An 18,605-nucleotide genomic window follows, 5' to 3' on the forward strand; every position below is an offset into this window, starting at 1 on the left:
ATCTTTCTTCTATCATTGACAGTCCCTCTAGGTTGTGGGCTGCTTGCCTGTGTTCCTGAGAAGCATCTACGGTACCAGTCTATAGAGTGTGTTTTCTTTAGTGAATTACCGGTATGTTTACCGGTAATAAACTTGCACTGTTTTATGTATATGTTTGATTACATACAGCCTTGTGACAGTTTTCCTGCATGTCATAAGCATTTGAATATAAATTAAAATGTTAAAATCAAATCTGATATTGTTTTACCTTTTATTTGGTGTGTGGAAGGTGTGCGGAAGAGGGGGTAGTCTTATACGGCGAGTATATAACAAACTCTGTATTTTGAGTGGAAATGTTAGGGGGTCGTCTTATACGCCCAGTCGTCTTATACGCCGGCAAATACGGTATTTGCACGTCCCACATTTACTATCTGTAACTCGTTTGCAGATCATTTATGTCTTACGAACCTTCTGGAATCATTAATTTGGAATCTTCCCTTTCCAGAATTTATGTATGTCCTCTCATTTCAAAGATTCTAGTTTCTGCCTGGCTGGCGTGGCTCAGTGGTTGAGCATCGACCTATGAACCAGGAGGTCACGGTTCGATTCCTGGTCAGGGCACATGCCCAAGTTGCGGGCTCAATCCCCAATGGGAGTCGTACAGGAGGCAGCCAGTCAATGATTCTCTCTCATCATTGATGTTTCTATTTCTTTTTCCCTCTCCCTTCCTCTCTGAAAAAGATGTCTTCTTTCAAAAACATGTCTAAGAGGTGCTTTGCCCATTTTTTGATTGTGTCACTTTCGACCAGGGCGGGGTAGTTACTCACAGCTTCTTTTATCTGTGGCCATCTAGCATGGAGCCAGGTTTTAATTCCCAGAAAAGTAACAGTTGGAAATGTATATGGAAAAAATGACTGTTACTGAAGGAGTAATACATCTATACGACATACTTTATTACATCTGCAGTTATTTGATTTATATTTACTTCTTCACAAGTGGAACTTCAATGCGAATGTAGGCAATTTGTCTAAGACTTTTCTAGTAGAAACTTTTATTTGTGGATTCTAAATTAATTGTTTTTCGTTACTGGTATTGTTAAAGTTAATAAGTTTATTCTTTGTTTTTGAGTGCTTGGGTGTTTGCAGTAGCAACGAAAATTCTAGACATAAAAAGGCTCTGTCATTTTCACATGGGTGGCTTATTACATTGTTGGATTTCTTCAGCTAAAGAAGGAATAACTGGTTATATCTGGTTAAAGCTTGTTGACAGCTACTTATGTTTCTCTTCCATCATCAACACACATACCTAACTTTTATGTTTTGTTGGGGTTACCTCATCGCCAGCAGAGTGAGGAGTGGTCAGAGTGCTGAGGGGTTAGAGACCATGTAGCAAGGAGGAACGTTGTGGGGCACGGCTTATTTCGTTTGAGGAGGGGGACTCCGGTGGGGGTATATACGCTGCCAGATACTTAGAGCTGCCATATAGGACTTATTTCCTATAGGGCAGCATTTCTCCAACTTAACCACACCCATGCAGCCATCATGATTTTGTCTTATATGAGTGTAGCTTGAATTCCAATATACTTACTTCTCTTTTCCAAGATTGTAAGCATAATTACTCTATCTTTATAGTAAGTGGTAAATCCTTGGAAATTGTGAGATTGAAGTGCTAGTTACATATTTTTCTAATACACATAATTACTGAAGGTTTTAAAAAAGGATAGTGCAGAACCAGCCCTCGCTTCCTCAGCGGTCTGTGCGTGATTTTGAGAAACACGGCTTTCGAGGCTGCCGTTGGGACAGATGGGATGAAGTGATCTGTTGTCTGTCTTCTGAGCTCTCAGTGCCCTTTCTTATTTTATGGATGATAGTTAATTTGCCTAACTTTTTTGTGTGTGGGTATGATATGGGATTATCTCTGAAAATAATAGGTTTCTTATTAATTTTTCCCTTTATGCTTTTACACTTTAATATAGTGTTTGATTCATCTTAGATTGTCATAAATGTCTATTTTAGGAATGTGGGAATCTAGATTTTTACTGAGACAGGTAAATTCTGTTAACTTTCACTGTTTTTTCTTTTTGAAAATAGATATCTTCATAAAATACTAAATTATTTCAGTGGGTTTTTTCAAATTTTCTTTAACAGTTTTATTTTCTATTCTTAAAGGAACAAAATTTTTTAAAAGTTCCATATGGCTTATATTATGCCAGTTTATAAATCAGAGATTCTGACAGTTTTCAAACTACAGAGGTGGATAAAATTTCTTATACTGTACTATGAAATTTTAAAACATTTTTCTCTGTTCTTTATGATGTATTTTTTTCTCTTTTTTGAGATGCTTAAAAAAGCATTGCTTTTGGGACACAGGATGGGGATAGTAATATCATGTAGTTTTGTGTTAGGAAAATTGAATTTGACTCAAAACTGTTTTAGGAACTTGCAGTCATCAGATATTTTAAGAGTGCTTTAAATGTAAACACATGTAAAAAGTGAATCTGTTGGTGACACCCCCCCCCCCGCCGCGCCGCCTTCCGTTTTCTAGCACTATAGTGTGACTGGCCATTCAAGGTTTGTGTATGTTACTGTTTTACATTTTATTATTTACTTATTTACTTACTGACTTTACTGTTTTACATTCATTTTAAAATCACAAAAATAATTACTAGCTATTATGTTTTTTTTCTTTTTTTTTTTTTAAAAATATACTTTTATTGATTTCAGAGAGATCTGGTGCCCTTGACCGGAATCGAACCTGGGACCTTTCAGTTCGCAGGCTGACGCTCTATCCACTGAGCAAAACCAGCTAGAGCACATTTTCTTAACACATCTGTTGATTACACACAAAAAGGAGTACTTGAGGACTCTGCCCTTTAATAAAGATACAACATAAAAAAATAAAAATAAAGATACAACATCAAATATGATGCTCCTTCATTACACCAACATTTTAATATATTTATTTTAACAAATACTGTTCTCAGGATATCCTGTGAACTTTTAAAAAATTTTAGGTTTCTTTTACTACATGCTCATTTTAGAAATCAAATCACCTTTTATTCCAGTAATCAAAGATAATTGCTTTGGGCATTATGGTATATTCCTAGCATCATCACCATAATCAACTTTAAAAAGGGATACATACTGTTTTTTCTTTTTCTTTTTTTTTTAAAAAAATATTTTTTATTGATTTTTTTACAGAGAGGAAGTGATAAGGATAGAGTTAGAAACATGGATGAGAGAGAAACATCGATCAGCTGCCTCTTGCACACCCCCCACTGGGGATGTGCCCACAACCGGAATCAAACCTGGGACCCTTTAGTCCGCAGGCTGACGCTCTATCCACTGAGCCAAACTGGTCAGGGCTTTTCTTTTCTTTTTTTAATTTGTTTTTGTTGATTTCAGAGAGAAGAAGGCAGAGGGAGAGGATAGAAACATCAGTGATGAGAGAGAATCATTGATCAGCTGACTCCTGCACGCCCCCTCCGCCCCCCCTGCCGGGGATTGAGCCCACAACCTGGGCATGTAATCCGACTGGGAATCAAACCGTGACCTTCTGGTTCATGGCTGAGCTATTTTTTCCCTTTTCTTACTGGTAAACATTTTTAAGTGTAACATACAAAAGAGTCAGATCAAGTAGTTCCAGCACACCAGAAACCCTTTGAAAGCATTCTTCTCACTCTCCCTTCCCAGCTGCAGAGGAGGCCACTATCCCAATTCTAGCACTGTGGATGAACTTCATATAAATGGAATTATATGCTAGGCATTCTTTTGTGTCTTTCTCCTTTTGCTTATTTGTGAAAGTCATCCATGTTTTTGCATAAAGAATAGTTTGTACATTTTTATATTATCATATATTATTACATTTTAAGACTAACCCATTTTTTATTTATCCTTTATACTGTAATATATATTTGATTTATTTCCAACTTTTGGCTATTAAAGTAATGCTGCTATGTACATTCCGGTGCATGTCTTTGCACAATGTAAGCACTTTGTTGAGTGTAATAACTAGTGGATTTGCTCTATCCTAGATGTGAATCATTCAACTGTTCTAGTTATAATTATACTGTTTCCCAAAGTATTTGCACCAATTTACACTCTCACTAGAGTATATGAGAGTTATGTTGCTCCACATCTGTGCCAACATTATATCGGAGAGGGGTAGGGTGGAGTCAAGGTCATTGAGTTCACCTTTTGTGGTATACAGTTCTCTTCGTTTTAATAAGTAATACAGTCATGTAATAACCACCATAATCCAGATATTAAACAATTCCGTCACTCCAAAAAGTTTTCTTGTGTCCCTTTGTAGTCAAACCCTAACAACTGGCCATCTGACACCTACCACTTAAGATCAGTGATCCATTCATGAAAATTAGACATTGTACTAAAAAAAATGCTAATCTGGAACCTATTTACCATTGTTTTAAGTTTTAAAAATTATAATGTATACAATAACCCAAAATATTCAGCTAGTTTTCTCAAAACACAATAAAGGCCTTTAAGTAACAAACTAATGTGTTCTACATAAAATGCTTAAAACATGGATTCTTGATCAAATAATTATTTTTAACAAATAGTTGTTTTGTAAATAGTAACTTATTCTCTTCCATTCTAGCCATTTATTTTCTCACTCATTTTACTCCCTTTGCCAGAGTTCTCTTTAACACCTTTTCAAATTCTGCCTCTAGTGTAGAACACTTAACAAAATTGAGGGCTCATTGTGAAAGGTCTTATGGAAACACATTTGGTATGTGTGCCCAGTGGTAGAGAATGGCTCACGCTGGGCATGACACTATGATGCTCTCTTAGTACCAACAGTATCCAAGACATACATCTGGTCCTAGCCAGTTTGGCTGAGTGGATAGAGCATCAGCCTGCGGGCTGAAGGGTCCCAGGTTCGATTCCAGTCAAGGGCACATGCCTGGGTTGCAGGCTAGATCCCCAGGAGGTAGCCAATCAAATGGGTTTTTTTACGTTAACATCTCTCATCATTGATTTTTCTATTTCCCTATCCCTTCCTCTCTGAAATCAATAAAAATATATTTTAAAAAATGTCATCTACTTTTTTTTTCAATCCTCACCTGAGGATATTTTCTTTCATTGATTTCATAGTGGAAGGGAGGAAGAGAGAAACACCGATGTGAGAGAGACATACTGATCAGCTGCCTCCCAAACAAGCCCCAAGTAATCTGCATATTTTTAATGCTTGTGCACTTTGCCTGATTGTCCTTCATAAATATTGCACCCATTTGCAATGCAGCCCTAGGTTCTGAAAATATTGTACCTGTCTTCTAGTACCCTCATTAAAGTATAATTTATAATATAGGATTAAAGCCACTTTTGACACCTCTGTTTAGAACTTTAAAAATAATATGCTTTTTCTTTAATTAGCCAATGTAAAATTTATATTTATTTATATACTGTAAAAATGTCAAATATAAAATTTATATTATTTGTTATATACTTTGGTAAGTGACGTAAGAAAGTGAAGTAAGTAAATAAAGGAACAAATTAAGTTTGTAAGTTGGATCCCTCCAAGGAATATAAAATATGAAAAGATGTAATTCTTTCCCATCAAGGAGTTCCCAGGAAGACTGGTGCAAATCCTATGTAATAAAGAGCTAATATGCTAATTAGACCGAACAGCAGAACGACCATCCGGACAACCTTCTGGACTACCTTCCTGACAAAGCCAGAGCTGCGAGGGCCAGCCGAGGCTGCAAGGGGCTGTGAGGGCGGCCGAGGCTGCGATGGGCTGTGAGGGCTGGGCCCCTTGCACGAATTCCATGCACCGGGCCTCTAGTGTAACATAAGTCCATTCAAAGCCACACAGTGGTAGGTTAGTGCTAGAGAGATGTAACCAAAGTGCTGTGAGAGGAGAGAAGATTTACTTTCTGCTTTATATACGTGACTTTTATTAGGATTTATTAGGATGAACGGATGTAATTTGGACCTTGAAGGATTTTCCAAGTAAGGAAGGAAGTAAGAAAGAAATGAAATAAAATTTTAAAAAGGGAGGAAGTGGAATGGATCTTTGGTTGACTTGTAAACCTATAAAAAAAGTCCATAAACCAGTGGTCGGTTCTATTCATTGATAGATTTCTAAAGGTTTTTTCCTTCAAGGGTGATCATGACATTTAGGTAACATTCTCCTTCCCCTCCAACTTATTGCAGTTTGTTTACTTATTTGTCTCTGTTTCTCCCTAGACTATAAGTCCAGGATAGGACACCGTTGTCTTTGGGTTCGTCAGTGGCTAATTCAGTTTCTTGCATTTTGCCCAGTTTGTAGCAGGCCCTGACTAAATTATGAATTGAATGTATATAAGAACACAGGCAGTCAGTATATATTTAGCGACAGTAATTTTCCTCTGCGGCTGGAATGTAGGTCAGTTGGGACCATTGAAAGGAATCAACTTCAAAGAAGTTAAGTGATCATTGGACAAATGATTTTTTCATGCAGATGATTTAACTGATAATGGAATCATTCTGTATTTTGATTGCCAATGTCAATATCCTTGTTGTTATATTATACTATAGTTTTGTAACATGTTACCATTAGAGGAAACTGGATATAAGGTACATGGGATCTCTGTTATTTTTTATAAGAGCATTTTAATCTACAATTATCTTTAAAAGTTCTTAATTATGATGGGCAAAGAATTTTTTAAACTTCTTTGTTTAAAAAGTTTCTAACCAAGCAATAATGTTCTGAAACTTTATAACATGTAATTGTTTTATTTAGGATGTTGGTTTGAGAGACCAGATACCAGTGGCTTAAACCAGGTAGAAGGGTTACATTTTTCTTACATAAAATTCTAAAGCTGGGCCAGGGGTATGGGCAGGTTTGCTTCCTGAGGTCATCTAGGGGCCCGAGTCCTCCTGTCTTATTTTGTCATTCCCTTGGGTGGTGTCCCATCCACAAAATTGAATCTATTTCCTACTCTTTACTGCGGTTCTAGCCCATGGGAGTGGTGAAGACATGAAAACATCCTTGTTTAAAGGATATAACTGAAAACTTGCATATGCTACTCCCAGTCACATCCCATTGGTTAGAATTTGGTCACATGGCCATATTTTGCTGTGAGAAAGATTGGGAATTGCAGTCCTGCCCAGCTTTAAACCCTAGGGTGTTTATTAATAAAAAGGAACAAAGGGAGAAGCATGGTATTGGAACCAGGTAGCTGACTCTGCCACAATGTTTGCCCTGGAATGCATGTTTAATATCTGTATCGGTGGAACTGTCTTCCCTTATTATTTTACTAAACTTACATAGGAAAAGCATTGGTTTAAAGAGGTGTACTTATTGGGTCATTATGGCAATTAAAGTCCCTTTGTAGTTGTTTGAATGCTCATCTTCCCTTTCTGCTGTTTAGCCCCTTAACTGTGTTGATTGAAATGTCTCTAGCAGAATTTTCATCCCTATTTGTAGTAGCTGGCCTGCTTTTCCTTAGTTCTTTCATGGTGTCAGGTTTGTTACAATATTTTAGGTTCAAATATGAGAATAATGACCCATTATAGCTATGGAGGACAATGTATATAGTATCATTTAATTTTTTATAGTTTTGATTATATAATTTGTGTTTTGTAATATAATTGTTAGATATAAGAAATTCATTCTAGTTTGGCAAGTAGCATGTTCAGTAATATGAAAAAAACAATAATTTCATTGTCTTAATAAAATGGTGTTTATTTTTAGTTCAATATTTTGTAGAACAAGGGTTCCTTTTTTCCTCAAGGATTATTATTTGTATTGATGTGCTAGTTGTCATATTTTATATCTTCCTCACATTTTTATTGTTAAGGTTAAATAGTCTTGAGTTGGTACTTAAAAAAATTGAATCATCAACACCAGATTTTTCTTTTAGTTAATTTCCATACTTTTTAGTTTTTAGTTAGGTGAATTTTATTTTAAGATTTTATTTGGAGGACCTGAGGAATACAATTTAAAAACTTTGGTTACCATCCTTAATTTGGTTTTTAGAACAGAAAAACATATACTGTAACTTTCCCTTATTTTTCTGGTGGAGAGATTTTTTTTAATTTTTTTCCAACAGGAAAATGCAATTCCACTAAGATTCTTGGGTCACAGATCAGAGGCTTGGATCAGCAAAAAGAAATGAGCCTTTGGAAGAACTCTGGTCCAATATTATGGGCCAGTTTAAACTACAATGTAGGCAATGGCAGGCTGCCTCCTTTCTCCCTATAAGGAAAGGCAACATAGCAATAATATTTACCAGAGAAAGGAAGGAGGGCTATATTTGTGGGTGGGCTGGGGGATAGCTTCTCAATAAAATGCTATTTTGTCTGGTATTATAAGCAGCTTCTCAGCCCTCTTGGACAAACTTGAAGGGAAAAAAAAAAGGAGAGTGAAGTTGTGCTAAAAGAGAATCAGAATCTTGTTTGTGAAATTTGTCCATTGGTAGTCAGTCAGCTCTTATTTCTCCTAGTAATGAAGATGCAGAGCTATGAAGAGGATTAAAAAACCCATTTTGTGATTATTTTTGTTACAGATTGAACTTTCTAATTGTGTTTTTCATACACAGTGGTGGATCTGGGGTAGACAGGGAGCTTACTCTGAGTGGAAGGAAGTGACTGGAAGTGTTTTTAAATGTGAAGATAAACAATAAATCCGTCTCAAAGCAGCATACCTACCAGGCACCTGTAGGTGCATTTACTTGCATAGATATGTATATTAACAATTAAAAAAAACACAAATGGGGCATATTATATATATTTATATTTGGGGATTTGCCTTTTCAGTAAGTGATATACTGATGAGGTTTTTCCATATTTTACATAATTATGTGCTGATTGAGTCTGTATTCAATTAATTTTATTTTACTTTTTTTTTTTTAATCCTCAGGGGTGTTTTATTCCTTTTAGAGAGAGGAAGGGAGAGTGAGAGAGAGACATCAATGTGAGAGAGAAACACGATTTGTTGCCTCCTGTTTGCACCTGGACTGGGGATTGAACCCACCCCGTATATGGGGCGATGCTCCAACCAACTGAGCCATAACCAGCCAGAGCTATTTTACACTTATTTTTAAGGAACTAAATGGAATTAGCATATTTTTATTGCAAAATATTTAACTATACAAATAAAGCAAAAGTCCTTGAATTTCATGCCAGAGGTAATTTTTCTTATCAGTATGATGTACACTTGGTTCTTCCTGTTTTTAAAACACACACACATATGATTTTAGTGAGTGATTTAAAAATTATTAACTTCAATTTTTCTGCAGCTTTCTTCTTTTTTTACTTAACAATATACCTTAGTGACATTTCCTGGTTAGTACATAGATATCTACCTCTTTATATTGTATTCCATAGAGTGGATTAACCATAGCTCTCGGTGAACACCCACATTGTTTTCATTATCTGACAGTTATAAACAAGTTACAGTAACTATTCCTGTACTTGAATCTTTGTGTGTCTGTTCAAGTGTTCTCTAGTATAAGGACAAAATTGCTGGGTTGATGGGGATGTGCATTTTTTATTTTAATGAGAACTGCCAAACATCTTCCAAAAATTCTGTACAACTTTGACCTCTCACTATTGGTAGTTTTCTATACCTTTAACAACACTGGGTGTTTTAAAATTTTCTGTCCTCATGGATGATGTCATTGTCCTATTAATTAACTAATTTTCTCTTTTTATTGCTTTGGACTTTTATTACCTATTTTTAGTTTGAATTCTTAGTTTTCTTATTAATTTGCAGGAAGTCTCTTAAAAAATAAATATTCTTTTCTGTTTATATGTTACAAATGTTTTCTCCTCTATTCTTGTTTATAATTCATTACAGAGTATTTAATTCTTTTTGAATTTTGTAATTTGCATAAGAAAAGGCTTTCTCAACTCAAGGTTTATACACATACTTCTATAGTTAAATAGTGGGGAGTCCAGCCAGTGTTGCTCAGTAGTTGAGCTTCGACCCATGAACCAAGAGGTTGCTGGTTTGATTCCCAGTCAGGGCACATGCCCGGGTTGCAGGCTTGATCCCCTAGTAGGGGCATGCAGGAAGCAGCCGAAAGATGTTTCTCTCTTATCATTGGTGCTTCTATCTCTCCATCCTCTGCCTTCCTCTCTCTCTAAAAAAATCAGTAAAAACATTTCAAAATATATATTGGGGCAATGATTAAATTCTATTGTCCCAAAGACAGTTACAGATTTTTTTTTTTACTGATAATGGAATATTATCTGTATCATAAGGTTAATTCTCAAACACATATAGTTCTGTTCTGTACTCATTTCCACTGAATTATTTGTCTACTCTCCTGTCAGTATCATACTTGTAAATGACTATAGCTTTATAAAAACTTTGCTATTTGACCAGGAGCATTCCTTACGAAGTTAGTCCTTCTCAAAAATTTTTTTCTTATGTATTTTCACACCCAACAGTATTTTATTTACACTGTATTACAAAATATTACATAAATTTCTCTTGATATTTTGATAGTGGTTATACTGAATTTTAGATTAACTTGAGGGCAGTTTTACATTATTGAGTCTTTTTGTCTGGAAATATGTTGTATCTTTATACTAATTCAGGTCTCATATGACCTTTAGTCGAGTTCTATGGTTGTCTACTTAAAGGTTTCCCACATTTCTTTTGTGTTTATTCTTTAATATTTTATTGGATTTGTTGCTGTTGTGATTGGACTTGATAATTATTGCTCATTTATAGAAAGACTTTTGATTTTTTTGTAAGTTGATTTTTTGGGGGTCATAGAGTGGTACCAAAATCTATTCTAATAGTGTCAGTTGAGTCTCTTGATGTTCTAGAACATCTCTGTGCAGTAGAAATATAATGTGACCCATAGATGCAAACCACATATGTAATTCTAATTTTCCAGAAGTCATATTAAAAAACAGTGAAAAAAAACCAGACAGAATTTACTTTAACAATACACTTTAATGCAATATTTCCAACAAAATATTATCATATCAACATGTAATCAATATTTAAAAATTAGTGATAGATTTTTACTTTTTTTTGTATTAAGTCTTTGGAACTCCATGTGTATTTTAATACTTAAAGCACAATGAGGTTTAGACTATATAGCCACATTTCAAGTTCCCAGAACAGCCCACAGTGGCTAGTGGCTACTGTATTGGATAGTGCACAGATTGCTTATAAAAAATTAAGTTTTTTCCTGTCTTTGTTTTTCTTTCCTTAATATCTTTTGCTTAGTCTTCCAGTAGTACAGTATGGATGTTGGTGATATTAACGGAATTCTAATGTTTGACCATTGTGAATTTCTTTTTAAAAAATTTTTTTATTAAGTTATTACATATGTGTCTTTATCCCCACATTAACCCCCATTCCCCCTACTCATGCCCTCACCCCCATATTGTCTGTGTCCATTGGTTAGGCCTATATGCTTGCATATAAGTCCTTTGGTTGATCTCTCCCCCTTACCCCACCCTCCCCTACCTTCCTTCTGAGGTTTGACAGTCTGATCAATGCTTCTCTGTCTCTGGATCTGTTTTTGTTCATCAGTTTATGTTGTTCATTATATTCCACAAATGAGTGAGATCATGTGATATTTATCTTCCTCTGACTGGCTTATTTCACTTAGCATAATGCTCTCCAGTTCCATCCATGCTGTTTGTTGCAAATGGTAAGAATTATTTTTTACTGCAGTGTAGTATTCATTGTATAGATGTACCACAGTTTTTTAATCCACTCATCTACTGATGGGCACTTAGGCTGTTTCCAAATCTTAGCTATGGTGAATTGTGCTGCTATGAACATGGGGGTGCATATGTCCTTTCTAATTGGCATTTCTGTGAATTTCTGATTAGGTAGACAAACTAAGAAGTTTTTTTTTCCTTTTCTAGTTGTAAGAATTCTCTTTCATTAAATTAAGAATAGGTTTTAAGTTGAATTTTAAAAAAATTGGCATCTCTTGAGATGACCATCTTTTCTTCCATCTTTTTTAAATGAAGAGAAACAAATTTATAAGTTGTTTTCTTTAATGGTGAACGATTCTTGCATTTCAGAGACAAAACCTTCTTGACCGTGATGTTTTCATTCTTTTTAACAAATTTTTCTACAAAATTTTATCTCCTTTTGTTTGATTTAGGCTATCTCGCTTAGGGTTTTATATGTATAGATGAGAATTATGTGTACTTTGAGGGTTTGTTAGACTTATTTGTTAAAATAGCTGGACGTGGTTTGTTTTTAGGGTTAGCTCTTTGAGTTCATTTTTCACTCTTCTAAGATTATTTGCCAATTCAGGTTTTTGTCTTTTTGGTCAATTTTGATATTGTATTTTCCTAGATATTTTAATATTTTGCTTAGGTTTTCAGGTATATGTGCATAAGGTTGTACATGAAATCCTATTAATAAAAGCCTATGTGGTCGTCACGCCCTCACGCCATGACGCCCTCACGCCGCAACAAGCGATCACCAGGAGGCTGTGGGCGTGTGTGGGTGGGCAGGGGCTTGACGCTGCGTGCACAGCATGGAGGCGGGTCCCACGGCTCGCGCGGCAAGGCCTGGGGGTCCTGCGGCTCTGTGTGGCACAGCGGCGAGACCCCCGGCTCCAGCCTACCTCTTTGGGGCAATCCATCGAGAAACCCTGGATGGGTGGACGGGGCCTACCTCTTTGGGGCAATTGATCGTGGGACTCCCACACTGTGAGACGGCACAGGCCAGGCTGGGGGACACCCTCCCCCCGTCCCACCCCAAGTTCACGAATTTCATGCACCGGGCCTCTAGTTTTCTTATAAATGTGAATATGTTTGGGTATATAAAGAAAAATATGGAGGGATATATTAGAAACTTAATGATGGTTATCTATGGGAAGTGGCAGTGGAATTGGGAATGATAGTCTTTAAAAACCTTATATCCTTGAGCAATGTGGGAATTTTCAAATAATGGACTTGTTTTACTTTCATAATAAAAAAAAAAAGAGTGTTATTTCAAACTTTTAAAAATGGAAAAGTATGGATTGTTGCAAGGAATATAGTCACCTTACCTGTCTCAGTGCATCTTACCTGGATGTTTTCTTCTCAAGCTGGACTCTGGACTGTCTTCACCCTGGGCGGCGTGGGCAGCAAAGCGGCCACCACGCAGGCACTTTCTTCCCCGCTGGCCAACCAGAGCCTCCTGCTCCTGCTGGTGCTGGCCAACCTGACAGACGCTGCAGATGCCCCCAACCCCTACCGACAGGCCATCATATCCTTCAAGAACACACAAGGTTCGTGGGGGTTCTCTGAGTATGCTTTCTAATGAGGGAAGAGGGTGCTGTTCACCCCGTATTGTTTATTGCCTTATAGTTGTGGAGATGACAGACCAGTATATTTTCATACTGATAATGATGAGAATAGCTTGGATTTTCCTGCCTGTATTCTCAGAAAAGTCAGGTAAATTTTAGATGAGGGCTGTGCTTCCTTATATGCGTTTAAATTTGCATTTCTTTCCGAGATAACCCGGCCAGCAAGTGCTTAATTTGGATTCATCTATCCTACCTGTTAGGGATGAACATAAACCTAACAAAACTCTAAATGATAGGTTGTTTGACAGTGTTCACTCAAAGTCTATTTAGAGTTTTATAGAACTAAAAATTAGAACAGAACTGAGCAAACTTTTTCTTCAAAGGGGCAGATGGCTTTGCATGGCCATGTGGTCTCTGTCACCACCTCTTAACTCTGCCATCACAGCACAAAGCAGGCACAGATAATACATAAGTGAATGTGCATGACTGGTTCCAATAAAACTTTATTTCCAAACAACTGGTGGGCTGTAGTTTGCCAAACCATGTGGTAGATAGAGCATAGGTAGAAAGTTATATGTTGAAACAGTACTCTCTTATCAAAAGGTTATACTCTAAAAGCAAGATAAATATGGTAGGCTAGATTATTGATATGTATCCCAACATTCACATCATTGAGATGGGTGAAAAGTACAGTCATTAGATAGGAATTTTTAAGGTTTCTGATGCACTTTGCCTTGTTCCTTCACAGAACTTTTCTAACATGCTTCTTATAGACAGTGGATGAGTGTGCCAGTTAGTTGTGGCTTTGCTAATTCTGGTATTATTATTTACCGGGGAATAGGAAGTCTCTAATAATTTGATAGATTAGGAGTGAAAGCTCACGTATCTAATAGTATTTTCTATGGTCACTTCAGATTTGCGAGGCCTTTCACAGTTTGCTTAATGTCAGTAAGCGTCAGTGGCTTTGTCTGTAAAATGAAGATAATGTGACTAATAGTATTTGTATAAGTACCAAGCAAGGTAAGGTTTTTAAATGATTAGCTCAGATTTTACAACAAAGCAAGTGTCCATTTTGTGGTATCTCTACTATTGTTACTTGTGCTGCTCTGGCCAGATGTTACTACTTGGGCTTGAACCTTCCTGAGATGGTCATCTTTCCGAGACTGTGCAGTACGCTGATCCAGAACATTGGCTTCAGAGTTAGACTGACCTGGCTTCATAGCCCAGTCTTTATTTGTTACATACTAGCTTCTTTATTCATGAAGCAGAGGTTATAATCTCTATAGCTTAAGGTTTTTATAAGAATTCAATGAGCATCTGTCACACTACTGACTCCCTGAATTATTGCTATTATTAAAGAAGCAGTTTTATGTCGTGAAAACAATAGAAGCTAATTGATCTGTTTTTTACTCAGGGCTAATCTTAGAAAATGTACTTAATCCCTCTGAGCTTCTATTTCATCCTTTGTAAAACTGGTACGAGCAATGACATGGTTGTTGCCTGGATTAAATAAGGGATCATGCACATAACCATTGGAAAGATGCTTAGATACTACAGAGAAATAAATTGGTCCAGTGTTTTTTTATTCTTTGTGTGTGTGTGTGTGTGTGTGAGAGAGAGAGAGAGACTGTTTTAGTTCTACTCTCAGAAAATTTCAGTTATACAATACAGTGTTATCACCTCCGTATTGTTTTACATTTAGTTATTTTTTAAGTAGAATTTTAAATATAAATTGAAATTTGAATCTGAAAGATAGCAACATATAAAATTAATGGGAATTGAATCGTATACATGAGTGGGCTTTTATTATTTATAAAGGGCATAGTCTAGAAAATACTGATGAAATATTTAAAATTTTTTCTGTTTTCTGTATTCCAGATAACAGTCCTTTCCCCTCGTCAATTCCACATGCTTTCCAGATTAATTTTAACAGTTTGTACACGACTCTCTGTGAGCAGCAGACGTCTGATCAGGCAACTCTCCTATTGTATACATTGCTCCATCAGAATAGTAATATTAGAACATACATGTTGGCTCGCACAGATATGGAAAATCTTGTAAGTATCATGCTAAACATTTCATGCTTTATTTTTATTTTATAGTATTTTGAAGAATAATTTCTTTTCCCCAGAGGGGCAGTGTATTTGCTTGGTTGCTACAAGGTGATGGTTGAGAAACCAACGGGGAGATGTCACCTGATAGGCAAAGGTGTGAGCTTGGCAGTGTAGGAGACAGAGCACGTAGAGATGGCACCACAGAGCGGAGAAGGCAGTAGCACCACAGCTTCCCTGTCCATTAGGTCTTTACCAGCCGCCCACTGCTGGCAGCCAAAGGGATGTCCCCTCTGCACTGGTTTTGACAGGTTGACAGCAGGATTCACGAGGCATTTGGTAGCCTTTTTTTTTTTCAGTGTTAAAGATAAAATACTGAGTGGTGTGGGATATTAAAATTCATTTGAAGAGCATATCCTATGTCAAAATGATAGTGAGGACAGAAAACATAATGAAAGAACCTATCTCCATACCTATATGTGAAAAACATTGGCTTAAATAGCAAAATCGGGTGTGAGTGAAAACTTATAGTGAGAAGGTCTGTTTACTGATGGGTAGGTTATGAGGACAGATAATTCTGAGTAAGATGTATCCTAAGGGAAATGATAACAATAAGCAGAAAGCCTGTGACATCACCTGTTCTGGAAAGTTCTGTGGTATAGAGGTTGGTATGATGCAGGGATGACCTGGCCAGTGTGGCTCAGTTGGGTGGAGTGTCATCCTGTACACCAAAAGGTGGCGGGTTCGATTCCCAGTCAGGGCACATACCCAGGTTATGGGTATGAGCCCCAGTTGGTGCACGTGTGGGAGGCAACCAACTGTTTCTCTCTGTCGCTCTCTCCCTGCCTTTCTCTAAGATCTTTTTTTTTAAATGATGCAGGAGCAGTTGTCTATATATGATATACACCAATGAAAAGTTAAAAGGTTTTGTTTTTACTTGGGAGGGTGGGGTAGGGTTTCTCCATTTGTTTGTTGTTTTTACGTTTCTGGCATAGATTACTTTGATAATGTCCATCTGGTGTCTCTATCTGTCCTTTCCCTTTCTTCAATAGTAAATACTTGTTGAAGCTACGATGAGAAGACATGTTATGGGTAGAAAATTTGTTGTGCTGATGTGATGTTTGTCGGGTAGCAATTCTTTTATTTTACAGTCACTGTTATTGGGAAGGCAGTGCTCAACACATGACAGTGTTCCTGAGAATACTCTATTGTGTGTAAGCTCTTAGTAGGCTGGGGGCAGACCTGCCTCTGTTCAGGTCCGTGCTGACTGGGAGCCTCCGTGGTCTCTGCAAACCCACCCTTCATGTGTCAGCAGAAGCAACTCGGTGGTGATTTCTTCTGCTGGTGTCTTAGCTATTCATGTGGAAAGTCCTTTCAGTCAGAGACGGGTTTGTGTGTCTTTTTCTCTAAAGAAAAATGTAACTATGAAGTTAAGCAAAGGGTAGATAATAAAAGTATAAAAGTTTAAGACATTGGTCTTATAATAATGTGATAGAAGTAGTAAAGTGAAATTTCTATCCCCTAGGTTTTACCAATTCTTGAGATTCTGTATCATGTTGAAGAAAGAAACTCACACCACGTGTATATGGCGCTTATAATATTGTTGATCCTTACAGAAGATGATGGCTTCAATAGGTCCATTCACGAAGTGGTAAGTCCCCATCACTTCGATCAGAGTTAGAGTTTCAGACGTTTCACTGAGGCTTAGCATTTCTTCCTTCTTTTCCCTCTGGTGCTGTTTCTGAGAGAACCTGACTTAGAAGTCATCTGTGAACCATTTATCAAATGGTGTTTGTTTTTTCCTGAATGACTGGAAGACTAGTAGACTATTAAAAAAGCTCTCAAGATGGTTTCTTTAGTAATTGAGGCAAGTGTTTTTGTTGCCAGTGGGTTCATTTTTCTTCTTCATTTTATGTCCACTTTTCAGTAGAGACAGAAATTGTCCAACAGGTTTGCTCTCTGTATACAGAATGAGTGAAAGAATATGGAATAAAGGGAAGAAGACTGAGAAATCAGTTGTTTTATTTTTTTAAAGGGCAGTGTAATATGCCCAGCAGGCATGGCTCAGTGCTTGAGCATGAACCCATGAACCAGGAGCTCATGGTTCGATTCTTTGTCAGGGCAGATGCCAGGGTTTTGGGTTTGATCCCCAGTCGGGGGCATGCAGGAGGCAGCCGATCAATAATTCTCTCTCATCATTGATGTTTCTATCTCCCTATTTCTCTCCCTTCCTCTCTAAAATCAATTATGTATAAAATTCATGATAAATTTAAACAGAAAAAAAGACAGTGTAATATAATTTTAATCTTTAAATGTTAGTCTTGCTGGTGAATTACATTCCCAAATTGATTTTATCTCCCTTTTTGGTATTTTCTTTATAACATTGAAAATGTTTGTGTCCGTGTAATATATAGACATAGTGTTAAAACATATAGAAAGAAGTAGTAGGTTTTTTTAAATTTTATTTTTCAATTATAGTTGATGCAATATTATGTTAGTTTCAGATTTACAGCAATGATTAGATACTTAAATACCTTATAAAGTGATCTCCATGAGAGAAGTCTAGAACCCCCTGCACCATACATAGTTATTACAATACTAGAGGCCCAGTGCATGGATTCATGCACATTGAAAGTAAATTAATTAGAAGGTGGCCCGCAGGGGTCCTTCGGCCTGGCCTGTGGGGATCAAACCGAAACCGGCAGTCTGACATCCCCCGAGAGGTCCTGGAGTGCAAGAGGGCACTCTGCAAAGTTTCTGTCGCTCTGCAGCTCCTGTGTTGAGCGTCTGCCCCCAGTGGTCAGTGCGTGTCATAGGGCCGGTTGGCTGGTTGCTTAGGCTTTTATATCTATAGATTACTGACTATATTCTCTATGCTGTACTTCACATCCTGTGACTATTTTTGTTAACTGGCAGTTTATATGGAAGTACTAGGTTTTCGTGAAAAATAGAGCATCCCGTGTCTACCCATTTTCTCTCTCTCTCTGATACCCATGTTACAAATCTACAGTGAAACTGTGCCAATTTAAATTAGAAAACAGTTCTTGCTTACCGAGGCCTGGAGGTGAGCTGCCTGCTCTGAGTAGACAGAACAGAACACAGGGACATCTGTTCTGGAAGATCGTGGCTGTTTGCATTCCTGGCCTTCCCCTGAACACAGCATGGAGCGTTCTGCGGTTGGGAGAGCTCTACTTCTCGAGAGCCTCCTTGGTTTTCTTATGTTCACTTTCAGACTGCTGAGCTCTGACTGTTTTTCTCTCAGTCCTGTCCTAGGTGCCATGCCTCCTGTTTGTCTACTAATGATAACCTCCTGTCTTCCAGACCTGGTTTTTTTCTTTCTTTTATATTTA

The 18,605-nt window shown here is 37.2% G+C and overlaps 1 protein-coding gene across 1 annotated transcript in view; it reads left to right on the forward strand.

Annotated features, from left to right (window-relative positions):
- Positions 1 to 18,605, forward strand: part of DYM (dymeclin) — a 241,462-nt gene that overhangs the window by 98,664 nt on the left and 124,193 nt on the right. The window contains exons 11-13 of the mRNA XM_006763643.2: positions 13,004 to 13,186; positions 15,083 to 15,261; positions 16,781 to 16,906. Coding sequence (XP_006763706.1) covers positions 13,004 to 13,186; positions 15,083 to 15,261; positions 16,781 to 16,906 — 488 coding nt within the window. The remainder of the gene's footprint in view (positions 1 to 13,003; positions 13,187 to 15,082; positions 15,262 to 16,780; positions 16,907 to 18,605) is intronic.

The sequence above is a fragment of the Myotis davidii genome, unplaced genomic scaffold (assembly GCF_000327345.1).
Source record: "Myotis davidii unplaced genomic scaffold, ASM32734v1 scaffold378, whole genome shotgun sequence".
Taxonomy (NCBI): Eukaryota; Metazoa; Chordata; class Mammalia; order Chiroptera; family Vespertilionidae; genus Myotis; species Myotis davidii.